At 37.2% G+C, this 14,135-nt stretch overlaps 2 protein-coding genes and 1 long non-coding RNA gene across 5 annotated transcripts in view; 2 read left to right on the top strand and 1 right to left on the bottom strand.

The window, feature by feature from the left end:
• Positions 1 to 11,737, top strand: part of LOC116529899 (guanylate-binding protein 4-like) — a 30,842-nt gene extending 19,105 nt beyond the window's left edge. The window contains exon 12 of the mRNA XM_032247807.1: positions 11,668 to 11,737. The gene's annotated coding sequence lies outside the window, so the exon portion shown is untranslated. The remainder of the gene's footprint in view (positions 1 to 11,667) is intronic.
• Positions 1 to 14,135, top strand: part of LOC116529902 (guanylate-binding protein 7) — a 43,578-nt gene that overhangs the window by 2,018 nt on the left and 27,425 nt on the right. Inside the window, exons 1-2 of one of the 3 annotated variants that reach the window (XM_032247812.1) lie at positions 5,542 to 5,651; positions 11,668 to 11,876. In XM_032247812.1, the coding sequence (XP_032103703.1) occupies positions 11,687 to 11,876 (190 nt within the window). In that variant the 5' untranslated portion in view covers positions 5,542 to 5,651; positions 11,668 to 11,686. Of the gene's footprint in view, positions 1 to 5,541; positions 5,652 to 11,667; positions 11,877 to 14,135 lie in introns of those variants that run through there. The other 2 variants (XM_032247813.1, XM_032247814.1) reach the window with 2 other exon arrangements.
• Positions 15 to 13,823, bottom strand: LOC116529908. The gene is made up of 3 exons (XR_004259733.1): positions 13,763 to 13,823; positions 5,401 to 5,572; positions 15 to 489 (listed from the first exon to the last, which is right to left on the bottom strand). It is a non-coding gene; the product is annotated as an uncharacterized LOC116529908 (long non-coding RNA).

Raw genomic sequence — 14,135 nt, 5'->3', positions numbered from 1 at the left:
GCAAGAAAAATATGAAGCAACAACAGCAGAGATTTACTGAAAATGAAATATACTCCGCAGCGTGGGAGTGGGCCCAAGCATAGGGACTCAAGGTTCTGTTACAGAATTTGAGGGGGTTAAATACGCTCTAGAGTTTTCCGTTGTTTACTTTGTGTAAGCCCTATGTAAATAAAGATAATATTTCCTGTCATAGCTGAAATGTGAATTGGCCTCATGTTCCATTCCTCCAGATCATGTTTTCCTGCCTCATTTTCTCCCTGAGAAATGTAATTCCTATAAATCTTTATGGGAGGTGGAGGGACTGAGGATCTTTCTTCTGTAACTGCTTCATGCTGGCTTGGGGCGTAGTCCCTACCTACTGGGGATCATGGAACTCTTGCCTTTCTCTGTCTAGTGGAGGCAGGGTAGTTTCTTGATGGCCAGGGGTGGTGTCTTCACCAGGAACTGGCTGGAATGTTTGTTGCATGATCATCTGAAGCTTGAGGGTCTCTAGGTGAGAGGAAGTGAATTTGGTTAAAAGATTTAACTTAAACTTCAGGAGATGGACACCTATGCTGTTAAGAATGTTTGTGACAGAAATTTGCATGAGGAAAAACAAAAGCTGGTTATTCAATTAATTTTTTGTTCCATTTAGGTTAGTAGTTTTATACAAGGAAATTTGGTTATTTCTGTGGTCTACCATAGCTTAACATAATAACCACAATTGTAATTGATAGCATACACTTAGACATTTGAATTTTAGAAATATCAGACAATTTTGGGAGATATATTAGCATTATTCACAAAAGTATAACCTAAAGAAGATTGAACATAATTCTGGCAATCCTATGTACCTAAATATGTTAAATAATCCTGTTTGCCTCTTTTCTGAATGATTCAGGGGCCTCCTGATTCATCCAAAAAGCCAATCATCAGGAAAGACAATGTTGAAACTGAAGTTTGATTTTGGGAAGGCTGTTAAATATATTCAGAGTTTAAAACACTTGATATTATGAAATGGAATTCTTGATGACCATGAACTATTTATTTTGCCAACATGATTACTCAAATTTTAAAGAAGCAAAAACCTTTTATAACCCTTTATAAATTTTGCCAAAGAGCAGATTATTGCTTTAAGAAAACCTTGTTGTTTAATGTTCAGTTTACAGAAAAACCGTATTTAGTCAATATGTTCACACAGATAATTTCTTTTGCAAGATTAATTTTTAGAGACCTTCCACCACCTGTTTGAACTTTTAGTTTTTCTTATCTAATTTAAAACAATTCTTTAACCATAGGCAAGAATTTACCTTTCCATGCCTCCTTAATACTTTTAATACACACACACACACTATTGTTCTTACACACCTTGCATGTAAAACTATTTTAGTAGTCTCAAGTACATCTTATAATGGTGACTCTTAGCCATTTTAATTTTAATGTAAAACATGGTAAGTTATGTTAATTATGTACTAGGTGCTGATAAGGTTTGAATGTTTCCAGCATAGTTAGGAGCAGCCAACTCCACATGTCCTCAGTCCTTACCTAGCTGTAAAGCAGACAAGTCAGGCAATTTTCAAAGCCAAAGCAGTTTATGACCTTAAAGCATTTAGCAAACCTAATATTTGAACATAATTTAAAGCACATGTTTACATTTTGAAGACATTTGTATTTTACCAATAATCTTTAAAATCATATTTCTTTCCCAAAGATTACTCAGGTCACATGAAGTAAATAAAAGGTATTGCACTATTTACTTTTCTGACAAAATATTTGATTAAGCTCTCATTATTAAATCAATTAATTAAAGCTCTTTTTTTATTAATCAATACTGTTTAACAGGGGAGATGAACAGTGACTTTTACATTTCATTTAACCAGTTTGCACAGACAGAAAGAGGCTAGAGTCTCACTGGTAAGAAATTATTGCCCTTTTGCCAGCCTGTCAGGTTTCTGAGTTCTCTCTCCTTGAGCAGCCCTAGCAACCCTGTTCAACTGTATGCAGACAAACACATTGCTGTTAATTAAGAATATTCACAAATAGTTTACAAATTTTGGGGAAATTAGGCAGAGAGAGATAATATGACTCAAATTCTATTTATGAGAATCTACTCAACACATTTAAAGTATCAGGAAGCCTAAAATCCAAAAAGTTAGCTTAAGGTTAGAAGGCTGGTGTGTTCCATCCATTCCTGTGGGCCCAACAGAGGTAGCCTAGGAATTCCAGATAAATGGAACAAATGATGACTTGCTAGAAATTCATAGGAAACACAATAACTATTCACAGAAAGAAATAAGAAATTTAACTATATCTTCAAAAAATTACTAAACTACCAATACATTTATTTACAATACTTATTACTTTAATTTAATCAAGGCTAAGAGCTTTAACTATGAAAATGCTAATTAGCCAAATGTCTACAATTCTCTATCAGGTTTTAAAGAATATTCTATTATTTAAACTTTTCCACATCTTTTTGCCCTACTTAGTGGTGCCTCACTACATTGTTTCATACATAACCTTTTTAAATCTGTAATTTGAACTAACGTTTGGATAACTTCTGAATCAGACAAAATTATTTTTTTTCTCACTAATAGCATAACCCTTTCAGGCACATTTTGTTTACAGAATTATGAGTTAACTAGAATTCTTTTCATTAGTAACCTAAAACTTCAGTGAAATCCTAAAAAGCAAGAAATACTGAACTATCAGATACAGGCATTTATAGGTAAGAACAATTCCACAATTTTAGAAACATATTTCCCCATATCACAACCTTAATTGGGGATTGCCCATATACTAAATGAGCATCAAAAATAACTTTTAAGATTTTAATTTGCACAAAAAGTTTATCTGAAATATTTGTCCTATTCATTGTACTCAATTCTTTCACTTTTAACAAGCGAAACGTGAGACATCAATCAACATATGTAAAATGAACATTGGTTCAGTCCAGAAAAGTGGGACAACTGAAGGTGGGGAGGAGGCTTAGGGGCTTCCAGGTCACAGGTAGGTAGAAGACAAAGAGTTTATTCTTTAGAGTTTCTAATTAGCCTTTCCAAAGAAAGCAATCCGATGTGCATTTATCTTACTGAGCAGAGGGATGACTTTAAATAGAATGGGAGGAATGTTTGTCCCAAGCATTCCCAGCATGAAATTTCCCTTCAGCTTGGTGATTTTGGGGGTCCACGATATTTTCCTTTCATAAATTACTCTCATTCATCAAAAGAAGGCATACAAACCAAGATCATCTTGCATTAGCTGTGCTTATAGTTTTATAACCTTCTATGCCAGACACTGACATCTTAAAATGTCAAGCAAAGACAAACATAAAATCCAGAGAAAACGTATGCTGACAATTCTGAAGACATTTCTATTTTTATTCTACTGATAATTTTAAAAGCCAGCTTGTTTAGCAAAGTTATACTTAAATCACATGAACTTGAAAATTGCTTAGACTTACTTAATTTATGTGTGCTTTTTTACTCATAAGCCAATTTGCTAGACACACCATACAATAATAAGCATACATACAAATAAACATATCTAGACATGTATACACACACATAAATGAAGATCCAATAGTTGGGAACCTTAGCAATGAGATAGCAATACAAACTTGCTGGTTTTACTTTGTTTTCCCCAATAGATAATCCAATGAAGGCTGTTGTTAAATATACTGAGTTCTAACTTTCTCCTCAAAAATCAGTATGTCCACATTTTGTTTCCCTGTTCTTTGTTCTTCATTTTAAAGTTTAACTTACTTTTCTTCTTGCCCCTAGTTTCAATAAACAACCTTCCTGCCAGCTCTAATCAGTAGTTCACATCTGTTCCCCTGGTTACCTGCACCTATTCCTCTTGCCAAAACTTCACTTTCCCCTCACACATCCCCCTCCTAACCCACATATTTAGAGTTCTCACTCATCCTAGTCACCTGCTCCATCCTGAGTCACTCCTGGTCACCTGCTCCATCCTGAGTCACCCCTGGTCATCTGACCTGACCTGAGTCACCTTTAGTCACCTGTTCCATAATCATCTTTCCTGCTGAAACTGCTTACTCCAGGGGTACTCTAGCTCGTACCTTGCTCTCTTTTAAATAGCCAATCGGAATTAGCTTAGACTGTCTAGTCCAACCCTAGCCAATAGGGGAACAACATAGCAGTACAGCTACCTGCATCAGAGATAAGAAACCCTTCCCCTCCTTTGTTCAGGTGTGCTCTCATCATTGCTCCATCCGTGAGATGCATCCTTCTATAGAAGTAAATTGCCTTGCTGAGAAAATTTATATTTGAGTGCTATTTCTTTTGCAGCACCAAAAGTTTATTTCTAACAGCTGTGAACCAAAATTTTGGGTACAGCAGTTTCCATGGCAGTTTGATTTTTAAAGGTCAAAGCTCGCTGGACTCCAAAGATCACTGGGGCCAAACAGTACCAAAAGAGAGTGTCACATGTTAATCAGATCCCCTGCTTAGAACAGCAGCACAAAGGTCTGGATATATCCAACACCATCTCACTTTCCCATTAAACAGTAAAATCCAGACTCCAAACAGTATCGCAAATCCAAGAGAAAATTCTAAAGATGTCTTAGTGCTAGACCTCAGAACCTCTGCAGAATGTGTCCCTTTGGAGAGATTTAGGCCTGGGGGATACCCAGGGTGTTCTCCTGTGGAGTCCAACCTTAAGAGTGTCAGATGTCTCTGACCTTAGGTGGGCACCAGTGCCATATACATGTTTTCCCTCCAGATGCAGTGGCCTACTATGAGCTTTATAAGGATAGCCATAGTAATGATAGGAATTAGAGGTTGGGTGAGCTTTTTTTTTTGTCCTTAGCCAACAGAGTAGGGGAAGGGAAGAATTTAGCATAAGAAAAAAAGGTTTAAGCCACCTGAAACATATGTGCATTAACTCCAGGCTGTGCCACCTGTAGGGATCAGGGACCACAACTGGAAAAGATTTAAAAAAAAAAAAAGAGTCCTTCCTCCTTCCAGGCAAAGCAATTATCCCCATTGACTCTTTGGCCTTCAGGCAACACTGGGGAGTAACCCCCAGTCAGTTGCCCTCGAAGTGGAAGGAGCTGCTAGGAAGCAGTCACTGAAAGACTGAAAAAGAAAGACAGGAGAAAAAAAAATGGAAGACTCTGGTCCCTTAAGTGAACCCAGCTGTGGTGGTGAAGTGCTTCCACGTGGAAACTCCTTAGCTTCACTGGCCACAGCCAGAAACCTGCAGTTGCCTTTGTGTTTGGGTGCTGCCCACCAAGCGTCCTGAGTTGGAAAGGAAAAGACATGGAGAGAGAGAGAGAGAGAGAGAGGGAGAGAGAGAGAGAGATAGAGAGAGGGAGAAAGAGAGAGAGAGAGACAGAGAGATTCCCTTGTATGGAGCAGAAAGAAAAAGGAGAAAATGAATCCCAAACTTTGGTCTTACCTCCTCCTGGCTGACTCGCCAAATGTGTACTGGTAGAGGATGTCCAGATTATTGGCATCTCAAACAAAGAATTGGAAAATCTGGAAAGCCCCATGACTTTGGAGAGGTAAGGTAAAAGTCCAAAGTTCCAGCAAGAAAAAACAGGGAGAAAGCAGTGCAGCCAAATTCAGAACTAAAGAGAACAGAACAAAGACTCGTAACTTTCTCATTGAAGCTGCCTCCTTCCCAACTCTAGAAGATCTCTACTCTGGGTAAGACTAGGACTTACAAAGATTTAAAGATTTATGAGCATTCATTAGTTTTCTCTAAGTTGACCATCCCCAAGACAGGCTCCAGTCGAGCCAGCTGCAGGATACAAGTCCTGATGAAATCCTGGTCTTAGGTGGCTGCATGTCATGTCCCTTTGTGCACTCTAATTCCTGCTGGGTTGAATTAGGCTTCAGTAGGGGTGGAAGAGATACTCAGAGAAACTAATGTTCTAGGATTGTTATTTCTTTTCTGACACCATCTTAAATTACCGTTGTCTTTAAATATCTGCCTAATAGACTCTGTCACTTTCTTTATTGCCAACTTTTATAGCTCTAGGTAAATGAAGGTAGGCAACTTGGGATCTGCAAAAAGAGGCAACACATTATTGTAACTGAGGAGCTTGTAACATCTTTGTGCCACCACATTTTCTGGTTGATTTCTATTTTATGGTAGCATAGTGCATGCTACAGAATCGGACAGACCCCTTCCTCTATTCTCACTCATCTTCCATAGATATTCACTCTTTTCAGTTTCTAGTTTCCCTTCTTACTTGCCAGCAGATCCTGTAGGCCACTGCTCTAGGAGGAAATGGGTCAGGATCACAGAAAAATAAAAGGTGTTTTTGCCATCTTCTGCTGAAGCAATGGGAAGCCAAATAATTTAATATAAGCCTCCACTGGAAGAAGTCAGAAGTAACCAACTCTATAGTGGAAGCAAACCACTCTTTATCACAGGATAAGAATGAAAACTGCAGTATCTATCATATGCATTTACTTGTATCTTAAAGAGATCATATATTTTGTATCATGATCACATAAGTTACAAGGAGTTAGACATTCAACTTGAAAACACAAAATTAAGGCATTGAGGCATTACTATAGGAAGGCTTTTCACTCCTTTTAAGTTTGCAAAAATTATCAAAATACTCAAAGTATCAAGCTTTGGATAAAGATAGTATGATTACAATTGTGCATAGGCTACTCTCAATACAGCAGAGATCAGACAAAATACAAGCCATGGTTTTTCAAAGAATGTTTCCTGGTGTGACTTCATTACATGGAATAATTAAACACAATATGCAGGCTGATATACATGGAGGTAATGATGAATCAATCTTAAAATGCAGAGAGTTCAAAATCTGGTAATATAATTGAGTAAAAAATCAACGTAGTACATGTCAGGTGTGAGCTATCAGGCTTGCATGAATGACATGTGAATGCTGAGGCACAGTGAGAAGAAGCCTTTGGGTAACGTGAGTCCCACAGTCTCACCAGACCCTGTCCACAGAGGGGCTTGGAAGAAAACAGGACCAAGAATGGGTTAGAATGGTATCTATGTTTCAAAGTATAGGGATGTTATGAAACAATATTCCCCAGGTGAAAATTACTATTACTGTACACATGAGCTCAGCAGGCTCAGCTTTGCTCAGTCCAAAGATCTAAATGTGAACATGAAAAGCTTCCAAAGAAAATTTTGTAATTAATTCAAAAGTGCGAGAGTAGAACACCTAGGAAAAATTCCATTTTCTGGAAAATGACATACAGGATGAACTGGTGGGAATGCAAACTTGTACAACTTTCTGTAGAGGAAATTGGCAATATCTAAAAAATTATATACTCTCATCTTTTGACCAAGCAATCCCACGGGTAGGAATCTATCCTGAAATTACTCCTGTAACTATATAAAAATACACATGCACAAAGTTAACAGAATTATTCATTACAGCGTTGTTTGGAATTGCAAAATATTTGAAACAATCTAAATGCTCATATATTAAAGAGTGATTGAATAAACTGGGGTATAATCCACATAAAGGAGTAGATACATGTTAAAAGGATTTTAAAAGTTTTCTATGAACAGATGTGGAGGGATTTCCAAATTTCTATATGATGTGATCTTCATGTTAGAAAATATGAATAAGAAAATATGTAATTCTCATTTGTGAAAAGAAAATCCAAGAGGGGTAAACCAGAAACTAACAAGATTGGGTATCTGTGGAGGACAGGTGGGAATGTGGTAGAAAGAACAGAATACTGCAATGGGAGTAGAGTGCTAAGATGAAGGAAAAGTGACACTTCTCTCACTATAACTTTTTGAAAACCTTTGAATTTCAGAACCATGATGTTTCACAAACTCAAAAAATAAATCATACTTAAAATCAACCAAGATACCAAGATGTGAGGGAGGCCACAATGAAACACAAGCAGTAGCAAATGTGACTATTTTACAAATGAATAATTTAACCATACACAAGAGGGTGGAGAAGTAAAAAAACGAACCCAAACAACCTTGGAATGCAGTGTTTTGAGTGTGTATATAAGGCTAAAGACAAAAAGAATGGTACACTAATAATTTTCTGTAGTAGGTAAATTAATTTTTCCACAGACTTATTACCAGTTTTGAAACTACTATATGAAAATACTAGGATTGAGCAAGGAAGCAAATGTATTATGTATTAGGAGACCAAAGTCTAGCTTATTTAGAGAAAATAGTTTAAAAGGAAAGCTAAAAGATTGAATAAGCTCACATGTGTTGGATTGGAATTAGAAATAACAACAGAATCTCAAGCTTTATTATAGAAATGTTCAGATAAAAAATAAATATAGATGTGTGTATATATGTGTTAGCATTCATACACATATTTCTTAACTTTGCCCTTGAGTGGGTCTAGAAATAATGAGCACTCCTAGAGTGCTACCTTGGTGTCAAGGTACCATTATCCAATGAAAGAAACCAAAGACATTGGGAGAAATGGTGACTTTATTCTAGGGATAAAGCAGGAAAAATACAGATATTTTTCCTAGAATATGTTGTGCGGCCAAAAAGGAAAGAAGCACTAAAAATATGATGGAAGCATTAAAAAAAAACAAAAAACAAAAAACCTAGGATCCAGCTTGAAGAAGCTCTCAATGGTGAAATCTAGGACAAGTTGAGTAACAAAATAAATATTGATAGTAAAGTACTGAAACCCTCAGAATAAAACTAATACCTCTGAGTCTGCACTGATACAAATAAATGATTAAATCAGCAAACAAAAAAATAAAGAAGTAATAGCCCTTGCTCATGGTACAACTGCAGTTAATAAATATAGAAATAATAGTAGAAAACCCTTTTTAGTCAAACACCACAAAAGGAATCATAAATAAAAACTAAAAGTAGTGGCTGGAAAAAAAAAAGTATGATAAGATTATATCTGCAGACTCCAAACTGTTTCTCAAAGTGGAAGTTTATTTCTGTTTTTTTTTTTTGTTGTTGTTGTTCTTTAAGCTCTGGGGCACACGTGCACATCCCACAGGGTTGTTGCATAGGTACAGACATGCCATCATGGTTTGCAGTCTCCATCCCCCTGTCGCCTACATCAGGCATTTCTACCAGTGTTTTCCTTCCCCAGCCCTCCCACTCCCTGTTGTCCCTCCCCTACCCCGCAACCAACCCCAGTGTATGATGTTTCCCTCCCTGTGCCCACCTGTTCACATTGTTCAACACCCACCTATGAGTGAGAATATGCGGTGTTTGATTTTCTGTTTTTTTGTCAGTTTGTTGAGAATGATGGTTTCCAGATTTATCCATGTCCTACAAAGGACACGAACTCGTCATTTTTTATACCTGCATAGTATTCCATGGTGTATATGTGCCACATATTCTTTGTCCAGTCTATCATTGATGGGCATTTGGATTGGTCAGGTCTTTGCTATTGTAAACAGTGCTGCAATGAACATACGTGTGCATGTGTCTTTATAACAGAACGATTTATAATCCTTTGGGTATGTACCCAGTAATGGGATTGCTGGGTAAATGGAATTTCTTTTTCTAAATCCTTGAAGAATCACCACACTGTCTTCCACAATGGTTGAACTAATTTACACTCCCACCAATAGTGTAAAAGCATTCATATTTCTCCACGTCCTCTCCAGCATCTGTCTCCAGATTTTTAAATGAGTGCCATTCTAATTGGCCTAAGATGGTATCTCAATGTGATTTTGATTTGCATTTCTCTAATGACCAGTGATGATGAGCATGTTTTCATATGTTCGTTGGCCATATAAATGTCTTCTTCTGAAAAGTGTCTGTTCATATCCTTTGCCCACTTTTTGATGGGTTTGTTTGTTTTTTTCTTGTAAATCTGCTTTAGTTCTTTTTAGATTCTGGATATTAGCCTTTTGTCAGATGGGTAAATTGCAAAAATTTTTTCCCATTCTGTTGGTTACTGGTTCACTCTAATGCTTGTTTCTTTTGCTGTACAGAAACATTTAAGTATAATTAGATCCCGTTTGTCTATTTTGGCTTTTATTGCCATTGCTTTTGGTGTTTGAGTCATGAAGTCCTTTCCTATGCCTCTGTCCTGAATGGTATTGTCTAGGTTTTCTTCTAGGGTTTTTATGGTGTTAGGTCTTATGTTTAAGTCTTTAATCCATTTGGAGTTAATTTTAGTGTAAGGTATAAGGAAGGGGTCCAGTTTCTGCTTTCTGCACATGGCTAGCCAGTTTTCCCAGCACCATTTATTGAACAGGGAATCCTTTCCCTGTTGCTTATTTTTGTCAGGTTTGTCAAAGATTAAATGATTATAGATGTGTGGCGTTGCTTCTGAGACCTGTGTTCTGTTACATTGGTCTACACCCCTGTTTTGGTACCAGTATCATGCTGTTTTGGTTACTTCAGCCTTGTAGAATAATTTTTGAAGTCTGGTAGCGTGATGCCTCCAGCTTTGTTCTGTTTGCTTAGGATTGTCTTGGCTATACAAGCTCTCTTTTGGTTTCATATGAAGTTTAAAGTGGTTTTTTCCAGTTCTGTGAAGAAGGTCGATGGTAGCCTGATGGGGATAGCATTGAATCTGCAAATTACTTTGGGGAGTATGGCCATTTTCACAATAGTGATTCTTCCTAACCATAAGCATGGGATGTTTTTCCATCTGTTTGTGTTCTGTCTTATTTCCTTGATCAGTGGTTTGTAGTTCTCCTTGAAGAGGTCTTTTACCTCCTTTGTTAGTTGTATTCCTAGGTATTTTATTCTCTTTATAGCTACTGTGAATGGGAGTTAGATCATTTTTTATGGCTGTGTAGTATTCCATGGTGTATATGTGCTCTGAATTTCAGAATGATGTTTGGCTCTTTGTCTGTTATTGTTGTATAGGAAAGCTTGTGGTTTCTGCACATTGATTTTGTATCTGAGACTTTGCTGAAGTTGCTTATCAGCTTAAAGAGGTTTTGGGCTGAGATGATGGAGTATTCTTAATATATGATCATGTCGTCTGCAAAATGGAAACTTTTAGTGACAATGTGGCACATAACTCTTTATGGTGGAGAAATCTGGCAGCAAGCACTTTAACCAAGTGATCAAAGTTAAGATCAAAGCACCAGGAGAAATCATGTCAACATCATGAATCCATTAATATAAGACACTGAAAATGGCAGAGCATCACTTCTGTGACATTTGCAAAAGAAAAAGCATAACTTCAATCAATGAGAAAACATCAGAAAAACCCAAATTTAGGGATATTCCTCAAAAACCACAGGCCAGTACTCTTCTAAAATGTCAAAGACATGAAAGATAAAACAAGAATAAGGAACTATCAAAGATGCAAGGAAACCACAGAAACATAGTGACTAAACACAATGAGGGATCCTGGATTGGATCGTGAGCAGAAGGATGTTAGTGAGAAACTGGTGAAATGTGAATTCAGTGTGTAGATAGTTATTACTGTATCAATGTTAAAATACTGGTTTCAGTAATTGTTCTATGGTTATGTAAAATATTAACATTAGGAGAAGCTAGGGAAATGGTTTATGGAAACACTTCATACCTATTGTGCATCTTTTCTGTAATTCTATTTCAAAATGAAGTTATTTTAAAGGCAGCTAGTGGGCCAGTCTATAGGACAGCCTTAAAGGGCCACCAGTCTTCTTAAAAATGCACAAGAAAGAATGTTCAAGAACAGAAAATAAAAATGTATGCCCTATTGTAGAATTCAGCTTAACTGACTGACCAGACATTACTTTCCATTTCATTTTTTCCTTGCAGACAAGGTGTCGCCGTGAACATGGCATCAGCGATCCACATGCTGGGCCCAGTGTGCCTCATTGAGAACACTAAAGGGTACCTGGTGGTGAATCCAGAAGCTCTGGAGAACCTGTCTGCCATTACACAGCCTGTAGTAGTGGTGGCAATTGTAGGCCCCTACCGCACAGGCAAGTCCTACCTGATGAACAGGCTGGCTGGGAAGAACAAAGGTGAGTGACATCAGCAAAGCTTGGATGAGCCCCATCTGTCTACTTACACAGCCAATGTCCAGTAAGAAGATCAGATGAGAGAAAGTTGGTGCTGGGGATAAATACTGAAAGCTAACTTTGAATTCATGAATGAACACTTTACATTCACTATGGAGGATTTAAGTCAACTGACTCTTCCCACTTTGTCTTTATTTTCACATTTCATATGTAAATAAGGTGTTAATAAAAAATTAACTTAAATAATGCATTATTAAATATTTACTAAAATATTCATGCAGTCATAGCAAGTTTCCACAGAACTTTAAGATAAAGTGAATATTTCAATCCATGTTGGATATTCTAATTTCTATATTTCCATTTTTTGTAATTAAGGTCACTATTAGTTATAATTTTTCTTATCTCTTTTACATGAGACTGTTGTCCACTGTCAGGCAATCAGTGTGGCTTATAAAGCACCAGGCTACCAGTCAGAAGGCTGATGTTAAAGTGTAGTCTGTATGTCTTTCCAACTAAGTCAATCAGTTACCATTTCTACTTTTCAGTTTCATCATTCAGGAAATGAGTGATTTGACTACCATACCTTGAGTTCTTCTGTCAACTCAAAATAACAACAGATAGTCACTCTCCAAAGAAATGAATATATTCAGGAATAAGCAGGGGATTTATAAATTCTGGAAATGCATGCTATAACAAATCATGAGCTCATCCGGAAAGGTTAAGGGAGTGAGAAACTTTTAAAGGCAAAAAGGAGAAGTATATGCCAGTTGATGTAAAATAAAAGTTCATCGGTTTACAGGATCGTATTGCAGGTGGTGACATGCACATTGGATCTTGCTTGAGAGAGTTTTATGGATATAACCCTAACTGAAGTTTTATGGATATAAACCTGACTGATATAACCCTAACTAAAGTTTTATGGATATAACCCTGATTGCAGCAAGTAAGGCCACTTGCAAGGTTGTGGTTAGGACTGGCTATTACTGGAAGTACAGAAGTAGCCTTTGTTGTAAGGCTGTAGTTTGTAAATGTCCTTGATGGCAGTTCCCACTACAGGAAAGTATACATGAAAGCCCTTCCTTCATGAATTCCTGACTCCATTTTGTTAAGAGTTTGGTGTAAGTGACTCCATTTTGCTTCTGACAGCCTTTGCATTTCTCCCTTTGATCAAGGTCTTTCTCTGAAACATCTCTGATCAATCATCCTGTAGTTATGTAGTATGTGTTCCTTAGTGCTAGATGCACTTGATTTCATTGGTTTGGTCCCAGGTCAGGGGAAAGTGATTGGTGACTGGGAGTCAGTTTCAAAGCCCTTTTAGCCACATTTGAGCAACAAGGAGGTTTGGAAGGAGTGTGTTTCAGGCTAATTCTACCTGGAATTCATTATTAAGTCAATTTTGTCAATTCCACATTTTTGGCATATTCTTTCAGTGCTGAGCCAGCATTATTCTGTTAGGAGTCTCATTTCTGCAGAAGTTGGACAGATAACAGGTACATAGCTTAAAGAAAATAATACAAAGCAAAACCAACAGGAGCAAAAAAAAATTCATTTTGGACAATGGTTCTGAACCAAGAGCCCAATTAAACAAATTAAAAGACCATGTGGAACTGGGTAAGATTTGCTAGCGGTATTGAGTCTTTTATGTAGTTTGGTTAGTGATTCTATTATTTAGTATCTCAATACAGGGTTAATCAAAGCTGAGAGTGCTAACTCTGTAAAAAGAGATCACTGGTACAATTTGAACAAAAAGCTGTGTCAAGAATATTGCCAGTTATTCACTACATGGAAGAATGCACCTCTTAGGTCATGTAAAGATTTGGGATTCATGCAGACCAAACAAAATATTAAACCAGGTATGCAGAAGTAAACAAAAACAAAAGAGTACTCACCAAAAGGACAATGTTCTTATCTCATGAAGGGCTTGCCAGAAAAGACAGTCTTTTTTAGGCTAAGAAGGCATTCAATGCCTTTTATTGAGGTGACCTTATCCAAATAAGATCCTCAACTAGACAAAAAGAAGGAATTTTAACCCAAGAGGAGACTCGACAGGGCGGAAAAGGTCAGCTGTGGAAACGAAGAGATCGAAAGGCTCAACACGTGAGTACCACACAGGTTTCAGGGGCTGCTGATCATTTTAAGATGAGCTCACTTTGGGTCCTACTTCTGATGTTAGATTATATCCAGCTAAAATACCAACAGAGAAAGTAGCTCTCTAAAGAGATGAGTTTATTTAAGAATGAGCAGGGAACCATATGCATACTG

The sequence above is a fragment of the Sapajus apella genome, unplaced genomic scaffold (genome assembly GCF_009761245.1).
Source record: "Sapajus apella isolate SASKATOON/1434 unplaced genomic scaffold, GSC_monkey_1.0 scaffold64, whole genome shotgun sequence".
NCBI lineage: Eukaryota > Metazoa > Chordata > Mammalia > Primates > Cebidae > Sapajus > Sapajus apella.
The sequence above is the reverse complement of the archived record's forward strand: the minus strand, read 5'-3'. Positions and strand labels throughout refer to the sequence as shown.